At 48.3% G+C, this 12,429-nt stretch overlaps 1 protein-coding gene across 2 annotated transcripts in view; it reads left to right on the forward strand.

Moving 5' to 3' along the window:
- Nucleotides 1-12,429, forward strand: part of Xxylt1 (xyloside xylosyltransferase 1) — a 140,224-nt gene that overhangs the window by 18,404 nt on the left and 109,391 nt on the right. The window contains exons 1-2 of one of the 2 annotated variants that reach the window (XM_085685398.2): nucleotides 10,318-10,395; nucleotides 11,618-11,765. In XM_085685398.2, the coding sequence (XP_085541524.1) occupies nucleotides 10,333-10,395; nucleotides 11,618-11,765 (211 nt within the window). In that variant the 5' untranslated portion in view covers nucleotides 10,318-10,332. Of the gene's footprint in view, nucleotides 1-10,317; nucleotides 10,396-11,617; nucleotides 11,766-12,429 lie in introns of those variants that run through there. The other variant, XM_048453972.3, reaches the window with a different exon arrangement.

The following is a 12,429-nucleotide window of genomic DNA, read 5'->3' on the forward strand; positions in this document are numbered from 1 at the left end:
TCCTTAGTTATGATAAAAGATAAATAGATATAAATATTGTAACCAAAATTCCTGCTTGATAACTGTTTTGTTGTATGTTATCTTGCTACATTAAAGTTAAAACCTTTTTTATTTCAACAGAAAAAGAGAGGTAATGTGGGATTCCCCTCTATATGTTGTGAATATGTTTTATTACCTTTGGTTAATAAAGAAGCTGCTTTGGCCTGTGGCAGGGCAGACTAAAGTTAGGCCAGAAAACTAAACTGGGAAAAAGAAGGTGGAGTTCAAGAGACACCATGTAGCTGCCAAAGAAGACAGATGCCCTGGAACCTTACTGGTAAACCACAAGCCTCGTGGTAAAATACAGAATAATAGGAAAGGATTAATTTAAGATATAAGAGTTAGCTAGGAATATGTCTAAGTCATTGACCAAGTAATGCTGTAATTAATATAGTTTCTGTGTGATTATTTTGGGCCTGGGCAGCCTCTGCCTACATCATTGGTTTCGTGTGCATAGAGGCTCATGCAACATCCTTTACTATGTCAGTTGGTGTCCCTGCTGAATAAGAATGACAGAGTGCCTGAGCCTAGGGGCCATCTGAGTAGTGTCACACCCTGTGTTCCCCGGGTTTGTCAGTGGAAGAGGAACAAGCTTGAAGCTGTGGGATGTGGCTTTGGAGCACTAGGGAAGTTATTTCCGGCGATTTCCTTACTGTAAGGTTTGCCTAACAGATGGCATTGCTCCCTAGTCATTGGTGGGGCTGGTCACTTCTGTCATGTGTGCTATGACCAGAGTCCTGAGTCCCCATCATCTACTAGGGCATGATGGTGGGTGTGCTTGTTGAGAGCTCATGTGAGGAGTCCTCTGGGTAACACCGCCCCTCCTGGTTACTGTCCACCTTGGGGCATATCTCTGATGGTGCCTCCTGGGTAGAGCTTGTCTTTGCACTCTGAGATGTCCTGGAGAATACCTGTCTTCTCCACCTGTCACAGCTGAAAACTCAGCCTGGCTGGGACCTTTGTGTGTCAGTGAAGTGCGCATAGCCAAATGCTGAGTTAAATTTGGTGAGCAGCCATTGCCAAGGACCTCAAGCTATTTGTAGGTTAGTTCTGCCTCCTTTTTTGCCCTCCAGGCTCACAGAGAATCTTGGCTTTGACCAGTACCAGCAGTGGAAGTCATTCACTTCAGGGCTCTCTCAGAGCTGGAAGACTAAAGAACAAATGCAAATCAAAATGGTTCCTTTTGTAGACATTAGAAGCTGTGCCTTGAAGGTTGGGAGGGAAATCTGACCTTGCTGTTTAACCTCCTGGTTTCTACAACTGTGGCTTCTGGTCCTCTTGTGTGACGCGCAGTGTTTGGACGTGATTTGTGAATCTCTTGAGGGATTTGTTATAGTCTGAACTATGAAAAAACATCTCACTGGCCCATGAGAATATTCTGCTCTGAGTACTTGGCCTTACCCAGCATGAGAGGGTTGTGAGGATACAGGAGAAGGTGCATAGAGAGATAGGCAGTGAACCCCGAGAACCTTCTTGTGTGAAGCTAAAAGTCATGTTCTCATAAACCATCTTCATTTTCCCATGCGCCCCTTCCGCTGATGTCCTTTCTGGGATAGTGTTGTGGTGGGGGATTTTAATCTCTGCTTGTTTCACTTATGGACCTTTATGCTACGGTGTAGGCTCAAGGTGTTTCTGATCTTGTTGTCTTGTTTCCTGATTATTGCTCGTGTAATATGTTGTCACCTTTGTTTTATAAGCTGTTCTGAGAGTTTCTGATTTCTTGAGACAGGATGTCAAGATGTATTAGGCTTTAAATGAGGATGTCTCTCACAGGCCTAGTACATATGGACACTCACAGCTCAGTTTGATCATTTGCCCGTCACCGAGGATGAAAACCCTAACCAGGCAGAGCTCAGCTGTGACTTGGGGGAAATGATACTCTCAAACATATTTCCAGATGCTGAGGATGTCCTGCCATAGGTGCTAACATATGCTGTATTTGATTCAGATTCTTGTTTTCAGAAGTAAAATACAGCGATAGCAAAATGTCACCTGTGCCTTCTGTTCCTCTCCTTTAAGGTGTCCTTGTCCCAGATGTTGAGTGCTTTGTAGAATGTATTTTTACTTTCATTTTCATCTTAAATATATGCATACATGATATATACTTATTATGTGTGTTAGTCAATTTTTTGTCAACTTGACATAAGCTGGAGTTATCTGAGAATGGGGACTTTCAGTAGAGAAAATGCCTATCCAGTTGACCTGCAGGCAAGTTGGTGGGGGCATTTTCTTGATTAAACTGATATAGAAGGGCCTGACCCATTGTGGGCAGTGCCACTCCTGGGCAAGTGGTTTGAGGATGCATAAGAAAGGTACCTGAGCCAGCGAGGTTAACTTTGGGACAGGAGCAGACCTCAGGAAATGGGTGAGGCAAATGAGGGGGCAACTGTTCATGACTCCTGGCATGCTTTGGGTAGAGATGTTGGGTAATTTTCTTCAGTTTTCAGTGTCTCTCGGAGGAGGGTAGTGAAATGGGTGGTTACTTAGCCTTAGTGGGAGTAACATTTTACTTGGGCCTTATCTGTTCACTTCCTGGAGCTGCAGGAAAAGACTCTGGGCCTGGCTTAGGCTCCTTCTGTGACTTGCCTTGCAGCCTGCACCCCAGCCCACCTCACTGGGCCCAGTTTCCTGTCTGAATTCAGAGGGTTGAGTTGGTGGTGTTAGATCTTGGGCCTCCCCTTTAAGGTGGTGTTAGACCACTGGGGGCCTCCCCTTTAAGGTGGTGTTAGACCACTGGGGGCCTCCCCTTTAAGGTGGTGTTAGACCACTGGGGGCCTCCCCTTTAAGATGCTAGTTAAGCAGCCTCATTCTGGGGATGCTGTCAACTTGACATAAGTGAGAAGAGGGGTATCACTTGGGAAATTGCCTCCATCAGATTGACCTATAGGCAAATATGTGGGAGCATTTTCTTGATTAATGATTGATTAATTGGGATTAATTAATTAATTAATCAATGTGGGAGAGCCTTGCCTACTGTGGTGGGTACCACCCCTGGGCAGATGGCTGTAAGTTGTTTAAGAAGGCAAGCTCTCATGGAAACAAGCCAATAAGCAGCATTCCTCCATGGTCTCCTGCCTTGAGTTCCTTCCCTGGCTTCCCTTCATGATGGACTGTAAGCTGTAAGCTGAAATAAGCCCTTCCCTTCCCTAGTTGCTTTGGGTCCTGGTGTTTATCCCAGGATAACTAGTTCAGCCCCCCCCCCCTTGCATCTTTCTGTCTGGGACAGAGATGTGAACCTGTTTGTGTTGTGGCTTCATAGCTTGTTAATTTATGACTGTACCCAGTTGCTGGCTCATCCTTGTCACATAGGATATCCCAGACTAAAGACATAGTGTGAAACTTTTTGCCACCCCTGAAAAATGATAAGAGTCAAATTATTTTCCTTTGGAGAATTTCTCTGAATACTCTTCTCCTGGTCTCACTATGTCATCCTATCCAACATGACTGTCAAATGATTGTTATCCCTCTTAATAAAAGGGGAAACCTTTCTTTCATTCAAGATCCCATCATATTGTGTCTGATATAATGGACTGCATTTCCTTCCTTCCTTCCTTCCTTCCTTCCTTCCTTCCTTCCTTCCTTCCTTCCTTCTTTCTTTCTACTCTCCCATCTCCAGGCCTGATGATGACTTCCCAGGTCACAAGGCTCTCTCCTAGTGAAGCTCATGTCTGACGGTAGATACACAAAGAAAGTTTCTTGCCCTGGTGGAGCTTACATGCTGTGGAGAAGATCTAATGAGGTACTAAAAGCTGTCCACCTTGTTGCCCGAGAGAAGTGCAGTGACTGTTCTATGAAAAGCACATGGATAAGCTATCCAGTATGCGGGCAGGTCGGGAAGTGATGCAGGAGGTTGGCATAGGAGGGTCAGGAGTATGGAGCCCTTGAGAGGGCTGCCTGGGCAGGTAGAGGAGATGCCTCTGAGAGGTGGTATTGCCAGAGGGCAGGATCTAACCTTGTATCTAGGTGCAGGGTGCTGGCACTGGCCGGCAGCCTATGCCTGCTCCTCACGTGAAATGGTTTCTGGACCTCCTTGTGGCCTCGGCCGTCAGCTTTGGATGCTCTACCATTTGCCAGGTGCCTTCCTGCAGGATGATTTCTAGAGCTGCATTTACCTGTGCATGGCACCAACTAGAGAGGCTCAGCTTCTACCGTCCTTCTCAAGGTGACTGGGGTCCTTTACTAGAATCATGTGGGGTGATGTCTAAGTGGGTATCCCCAGTCTCATCCCAGATCCTGATTCTGTCTCTGGGATCAGTGCACACAGAGCCTGTGCTACTGAAGCTGAGGACTTCTCAGGACAGTAGTTGGAACTGGCAAGCTTATTGGAGACATAAGGTCCCCTGGTGGTGCTTTGACCTTCAGTTACCCACCTTCCCCAAGACTCTTTGGGGTTGTATTTCTCCTTGACTCTGTCCAAAAAAAAAAAAAAAAAAAAGTAGTTTCTAATGAAACCTGCTAAAAGGTTGGGAATCTTACAGGACTACCTGGAAACGCCAGTGGTGCAGAAGTGTGAGTGGAAATGGGTGAGGGGCAGGCAGGTGCTGTCCTGATTGGACATAGTGGGGACCAGGGACAGGATTCTCCCTTTTAAACTGTGAGGGAAGCAGGCCCTGAGAACGGCTCTTTGAGATGCCTTTAGAAATTAGATGAGTGGGCTTTGATTCTTCTCCAGCTGCCTGCGCTTCTGTCAGACCAAGTTACATTCATGTAGGAAATCTTACAGACGTGGTAAAAGTCACACAAGTGGGGGGAGGGTCACAGTGTGCTTCCTTTCTTTTCTCGGGAAGTCTATTCACTTTTACCTTTTCCATTTAAAACTAACAAAGTCAGGGCTTTGTTCTCTTATCCCAAGGGGCCTTTGTTTCCAAAGTTAAAGTTATTGGAGAGGGCAACATATAGCCATGCATGACCGTCGGTGTTTGGGGGACTCATTAGAGATTAGAAACTGAAAGACCAGTAATCTCTTGCCTCTCCATCTGTCACCACACGTTGTCACTCCCTGGTCTAGGAAGACTTGGTTTAAGGAAACACCTCTGATAGGATTTTAGAAATGACCTTTAAGAAGCAGGCACAGTTACCCTGAAGCAGCTCACAGGTTGGATATAAGACTTACCAGGTGACATCCTGCCCAGTAGGCTAAGGGTAAAAAGGACCGTGTTCCTCGAGGTTTAGAATAAGTCTCTGAACTAGAAATTTCTGTTCTTTAGGTATGTATGGTCCAGGGCCAGGGGATCCCTGGACCAGAAGAGAGCTGCCATTGTCTTGGGTTTCCCTGGGAGCAGGTCCTTCATGGCCGCTGTTGATTTTCGGGGTATCAGTTGTCTCTCCTCTCTGGACTCATGATTTCTGCCTCCTCCTTTGCTCATTCTTCCTCACAATCTCAGCAGATTCTCAGCGTTTGCTGGGTCCCCCTGTTTGTGATGTGCTTTGCTGACAGGAGCATGCCCTACAGTGAGTAGCAGACCGACGGATGGTTCCACCTTCGTAGTACCTTACAGCCTGGCTGGGAGCTGGGAAGAGGAGGAGACTAAATATGTAAACATGAATGTGTCAGGTGAGGTAGGTGTTAAGGGGAAACCGAAGCTGCTGATTCAATGGCCAGAGCAGATTGTGTGTGTACTGTGAGACTGGATGGTGCGTCTGTGTTCCTGGGGTACATTTTGTGGTGAGAGAAGAGATCTTAGTATCACATGCTTTGCTACCTGTGGGAGGCTCTAGAAGAGACAGCCAGTGCACAGACCCCGAGGTACGCATGTGCCTGCTCCGCCTGTGGGACTGAAAGCGTTTGTCAGCATGTTTTCCTTTCCTCAAAGAAATAAAATGGCCATCACATTTGGATCCTGGTGTTGATCCATGAGATACGGTTTTTCTTCCCAAAATAATTTTCCTCCAGCTCTTTTTGGAGTTGATTACTGAGGTCTTTAGGATTAGTGATGCACTTGTGTAACTGGCTGGCCCTGGGTGGTAGCAAGTCACTCTGTTGTGCTTATTCTGTCATTTGTCCTGAAGAATGTTTCAGGACCTGCCCTTCCTGGTGTCGCCTACCCACCCCCAGCATAACGGCCATCGCCATCTTTCCCAGAAGCAGCTGTGACTACCTGTTAGTGGCCTTCAAGGTCAGGCCTGTCGGCACCCCCTTATAAAGGGAGGGGGTGAGGAGGACCACTTGGCTCTTATTTGGGATTCAGCCACTCTCTGGCATCTCCCTCCTGGCTGTAGGTAGTTTTGCCCAGGTGCTCATGGGGATGTCTTCGTACTGGCACTGGGAGATGTGGCTGCTTTAGGGTCTCCCCTGCTCCTTTAAGTAGCTCCTCACCATGCTCATGTCAGCACTGAGAATTCATTGGTTCAGTCTGTGGTTGGTGCCCTATCTGGGGTGAGTAGGCATTCTAATCTCCCCAGGAAAAGTTAACAGTCAGAGGGAAAGCAGCTCCTATTTGGGTTGTGTCCAGTGCCTCTCACCAGGAAAGACCTACCTGTCTGTTTCCCGTCATCTCAGGTGACCTTCTGGGAAAGGGGAGGCTGTCAGCAGGGAGTGGCTGAGAGAAAGATTATTTCCCATTCCCTTTTTGTGAATTTTCCTTATCTTTAGGATAGTGTTTAATGTACCTGGAATGGGATTGGTGCTCACTCTCTCTCTCCTTCCCTTCCCCCCCGTGTGTGCATGTGTGTGACATATGGGCATATGCACACATGTGTGGCTGTGTGTAGAGGCCCCAGGTTGATGTCAGGTGTCCTCCTCAGTCCCTCACCTTACTCTTAGCCAGCTTTCTCACTGAACCCAGACTCGTTGATTGACAAGATGGTCAGTAAGCTCCAGGGATCCTCCTTTCTTCAGCAGCCCAGCTCTGGGCTGTGCCTGGCAAAGGTGAGCTAAGTGGGTAGGCTGAGTACACAGGATGGGATCTGCAACTTCATTCTGTCTATCTAGGACACCGAAGGGCCAGGTAGCTCTGATTCTGACCTACAGTGTCTTGGGTCTGATATCTAGAGATTATGTCGTTTCTGGAGATTTCTGGAGAGGCAAAGCATTCTAGCTGCTCCGAAAGTGGCGGTGACATCATCTGTGCTGATCAAGCACATTGTCAGAGGCCTGCGAACGTGGCCAGGGCTTCCATCCTGCAGACATGTTAGGGTGTTGTTGTATTTTGCTAGGGTAGCCAGGCGCCTAAAGCATCTTGCCATTGAATCCAGGACTGTGATTTACTAATGATGCTTCTGTCTCTTGAGTCTCTGGAAGCACTGACCCCACATCACTGAGAGATGCCAGACCAGACCTGGCGCCTGTAACTTGGTAATGTAGTGGGATATTGTATTGGTTCTTTTTTTTTTTTTAATTAACTTAACATAAACCTAGACATACCATTTAGAAGGAATCTCAATTGAGTAACCGCCGCCTCCATCCAGTTGACTGGTGGGCATGTCTATGGGAGCATTTTCGTGATTGCTAGTTGATCTAGGAGGGGCTAGCCCACTGCGAAACACCTACGGGCGTGTGGGCCTGGGCTGGGTAAGAGATGCAGCTGAGCAGTCCATGGCTAGCGATCCAGAAAGGAGCGTTCCTCTGTGCATCCTGCTTCAAACTCTTGCCCTGAGTTTCTGCCCTGGCTTCCCTTGATGGTAGACTGTAACCTGTAAGATGGAATAAACCTTTTGCTCCTCAAGTTGCTTTTGGTCACGTGTTTCTCATAGCAACAAGAAGCAAATTAGGACAGGGATGTTTGCCTGTCCTGTTGGTGGACAGTTCTGTTGACGGCAGGTTTGTTGGCAGGATCTAGATGTTGCTGCAACATCCTTCCCATGCTGACTGTGCACCCTCTGGACAGTGGAGACATTTTCGTCATCCTGCAGGAGGTGGATGCCATCGCTGCCCAGGGAGGTCGTACGTTCATCACTCTTCCCCCCTGACCTGTGCGTGACCCCCTCGCACCCTGCCTCTGGCTGACTGGCCTTGCTGTCTGCAGCTGCAGGAGCCGCTGCTCTCCTGGCAGCCTCAGGGTTTCCTGGAAACCACGTCCTCCTGTGCCCAGGGCCAGCTCATTACCTGCCTCCTTGGCTCTAGCCACGTCTGGCTTCCAGTGGACTTGTCATTTGATAAATGAGTTTTCCTCCCTTTGAGCTAAGGGCTTGGGGATGCTTTAGGTTCTCAGGGAATGTTTCCAGGAGCTGTGGCCTGGCTCCTCTGACTCTGTCCAGTCAGAGTGCCTGCTGCTGCCTGGCACAGGGACAACTGTGGCTGCTTGTGCTGGCTTCCAAGACTGGAAGAGATAAGAATGTCATGTGCATGATAGAGTGAGGCCAGGCACCCCTTCCTGAAAGCCATCCGTCCTGAGCTGTCCACCTGCTGATGGCACACAGTGTTTTCTCCATGCTGACTTCATTTTGACCGCAAACTCTTTGAAGACACTTAGTCTAAGAGTAGTTTGTCCTTACTGAATTTAGATTTTTAACATAATTCATAAAAGATAAAGGGAGGCAAAGGGACTTAACACAGATTTAGTCGTTATTCCTGATATATGGATGACTGAGTAATTATTGGTGTGAAATATTGTTATGAACAAATCCTTAAAGTATCACTGATAAGAGGAATTTAGTGAGTAGCTACCAATGTCTGATAGAGGCTGACTAGAAAGCCACTTGCCTTGTGGCTGTGCACTTAGTAAGTCATGGGGTGGGGATACTTTCCATAGCTTTTTCATGAGCTCTGGGCTCTGGCCTGCATACCAGAAGTTGTACACTCTGGTGACTTGGTCAGTGCCCCCAGGCATTGCTGTTGCTTTATGTGAAGGACTTGAGGAAGAAGCTTTTAGGTTGGATGTGGGTAATATTTTTGATTAATAGGGTTTGAAGTTTTAAGATGTGTATAAATAAAGTGGCAAAGTTCCCAATGGTGACCTGATATCTGTTGTTTGACCTCTGTAAGTCACAGGCCTGCGTTGGCATAAGCCGCTGTCTGACTGCCTTCAGGAACCAGCACCTGACACCCTGCTTTCCTAGGTGCTGTGGCAATTCTTCCTCTAGATCTCGAGGTGGGCTTGTTGCCCTCAGCCAGGCACTGGAGCCCACTGGATGGGCACTCCATGCTGTCCAGCCTTGCTGCTGTCTGAGATCGCGGTCTGCAAATGCTTGGAGATTGGTGTCTGCGGCTTGCTTCCTGCTGTATGAGTATATCTATGAACTATATTCATTTTTCTTTCAGTAGAATTATTATCTGAAATATTCATTGGAACTGGCTAATCAGTACAGCTCTTGGAACAAATGTACTGAGTCCAGTCTGTCCTCATAAATCTGTTAATGCTGATGAGATACAGTTGTTGCCTGGGAAGCTTGGGTGATGTGAGGCTGGTGGGGGAGTAAGTGGGCTGCCAACGCTTTTCTGGACTTGGCTGTGGCCGAGGTAGGCCCTGCCCATGTGTATATTACCTCCCCCACACGTGCATGCAAGTGCACACCCCCCACCTTCCCCACCCATACTACACATACACACATACATACATGCACACACACACTACACATTCACCACACCACACACATGCTACACATACACGCACATCTCCACACACACATACAAGTGCACACACAGATACACACCCACCCATACACACATCCTACACACACACTGCACATAACACCACACCACACACATTCTACATATACACCACACCACACACATTCTACAACTACACACACATCCCCACAAACATATGCACGCACGCATACAAGTGCACATACATACATACACACCCACCCATACACACATCCTACACATGCACTCACATACATATAGTACACATACATGCGTGCGTGCACGCACGCACACATGCCTGTTCCCTGTTCCTTTTCCTCTCTGGATGTGGAGATGTCTGTTTCTTGAGAGCCTTCTTGTACTTTCAGCATCTTGTCTAATTCCAGCCTCTAGTGGTGGTTTGGGGGTTTAGTGAGGGTATGCTGGGAAAGCTGTCCCATTAGTGGTATCTTATCTGTGGGGAGAGATTTAGGGGACTGGACATAGGCTGGGGCAGGCTGTGAGGCTGACGGGTGAGAGCGGCTTAGCAGCCCTGAGCCGGGAACTTGTCCCCAGGGACCTTAGTGGCCATCACAAGGGTCAGTGTTCCCGTTTCTGTGTCCCCCCCCCCCCCCCCCCCGAGAGACCGAGGCTTTTGCCCAAGTGTGGTTCCTTTAGGCTGCAAACTTGTGTCAATGACCTGGTGTGAATGTAGTCAGTGTTACAGGACAGGAAATACTCATGGCCAGTGACGCCCCATGTGAAATGGGGTGCAAGAGGGGAACATCATGGGAGGTGAGAAAGCTGGAGGGAAGGCTGAGAGAGGGAGTTCCATACTTGAGAAGAGCAAGGTGAGGTTTACGAGGACATGGTCATAAAGGGGTGGCTGATGGGCTGGGATGAGGGTGATGGTTCAGTTTTGCTCAGTCGTGAGGGCAGGGGAGGAAGCTTAGAACCACTGTTGCAGACCTTCCTGGGGGATTTGGACGTGAGAGATGTGAGTTTTGGAGTTTTGAAGCTAAGAAGAGAGATACAGATCTGTGTATTTGGTGAATGACTGTGAGGTGCAACAGAAGACGTTGGGAGATGAGGTTAACCATGCAGGGAAGCCACAGGGCAGGGCCAGAGGCCACCGAAGCTGGGGAAGAGAGATATAATGTGGGATTAGTGTCGAGAAATAGCAAGAACTGGCCTAGCTGAGAGACCATAGAAGGAAAAAGCCAGATGAATAGAATGGCCAGAAAAGGAAAGAAGGAAAGAGCCCTTTGGAATCAAAATGTCAAGAAATATTAGCAAAGCTTTTACAGTCAGAAATTGGGTTTCTTGCAGTTTTGAAACAGGGTCCTATTCTGTAGCACAGGCTAACCCAGAACCCATTGTGTAACTCAGGCTGGCCTTGAATTTAGAATAATCCTTCTACCTCAGCCTCTTGAGTGCTAAAACCATAGAAGTGAGCTACCATCCTGGCTAAATTAAGCTCAGTAGTGTTTCAGAAATTGAAAGAGACTGAGGACAGAAGTAAACATGAATCCAAAGGAATGTTGTTTAGAGAAAAAAGACATTAGAATTCTAGAGCAAAGGCAGAGCCTGCTGGAGGGGGAACCAATGATGCAAGCCTGGGCGCGATGACCAGACTGTGCAAACCCAGGAGTGTGACATGGGAAACCCAGGCAGAGCCGTGGGCAGGGGTAAATGGGCACAGAGCTCACCTGTTTGAGACTGTCTCAGGCAGTGCCCATGCCTGACCTTTCTCCTGATGGACACTATCAACACAAACGGTTTCTTGTTTTGAAGTTTGAAACTAGAGAACAACCCGGGAGTTGTGCCCACTCTCTTCCTTCTTCCAGCTTGTCCACTGTCCCGTCCCCAACAGTGTCCCTGTCAGCATAGCCCGCCCTTGTGCTGCCGGACTCCCCTGCTTACTTCCCTTCCCCACTTCCTTTGCCCTCAGTTAACCCCCAACCCCCACTCCTCCTTGGCTCCCCTGTTTCTGCCTCCTGGGCTCAGGTGTGTGTGTGGTGTCTGGTACTCAGACAGTTGGCTAACTCTGGGGTTTTCCTGCTCCCTCTCCAGGTCATCTTCCATGATGTCGCTGTGCTGACAGACAAGCTCTTCCCTGTTGTGGAGGCCATGCAGAAGCACTTCAGTGCTGGCTTGGGGACCTACTACAGTGACTCCATCTTCTTTCTCTCAGTCGCCATGCACCAGATCATGCCCAAAGGTAACTCGGGAGGTCAGACTCTGTATGCACTCTGAGCTCAGTATGACTGATGCCCTGTTTGTAAGGAAGCAGGGGCTCAGGGGCCTCCTTAGAGCCAGGTGCAGCTTTATCCACTTGCTAGATCTCCTAGTCCTGTGAATGACACATAAACCAAGACATTGCATCTGTCTACAGCTTATACAGTCATTCAAGTGGCAGAGCTAGAATTTGAAGTCATGTCTATCTGATTTGGAGTCCTGCCTCTCCAGATCGCTTTCTATCTCTTCAGGTGACCCACATGAGAGCTCTCTGGGGATGCCTGCTCCAGGTGTAGCATTCAAGATTGGGTGCTGGACGCTGCTCTGCCGCCAGCTGTGTGCATGGCTTTGGCTAAGGCACTCTGTGTTGCTAGGTTTGTTTCCCCACCTGTGAAAGGAGGGGACTGAACCAGTCGGTGAGCTGTATCAGTCTCCTGCAGATGCCCGGCCTGTAGGGATGCTCCACCTTTGGAATATTCCTGGAGAGTTAGGAGGCCTTCTGTCTCCATCCCAGCTCTCTTGGCTGTGCCCCTACTCCACATCGAGACACTGCCCACCACTGCCACCATCTGCCATGCATTATCCCTATCTGATCACAGGGTTCTGTGGCTAAACAAGTGTGCAACAAAGCAACTTGATGGGCCAGA

Source organism: Myodes glareolus, chromosome 2 (assembly GCF_982192425.1).
Source record: "Myodes glareolus chromosome 2, mMyoGla1.1, whole genome shotgun sequence".
In the NCBI taxonomy this organism is placed as follows: domain Eukaryota; kingdom Metazoa; phylum Chordata; class Mammalia; order Rodentia; family Cricetidae; genus Myodes; species Myodes glareolus.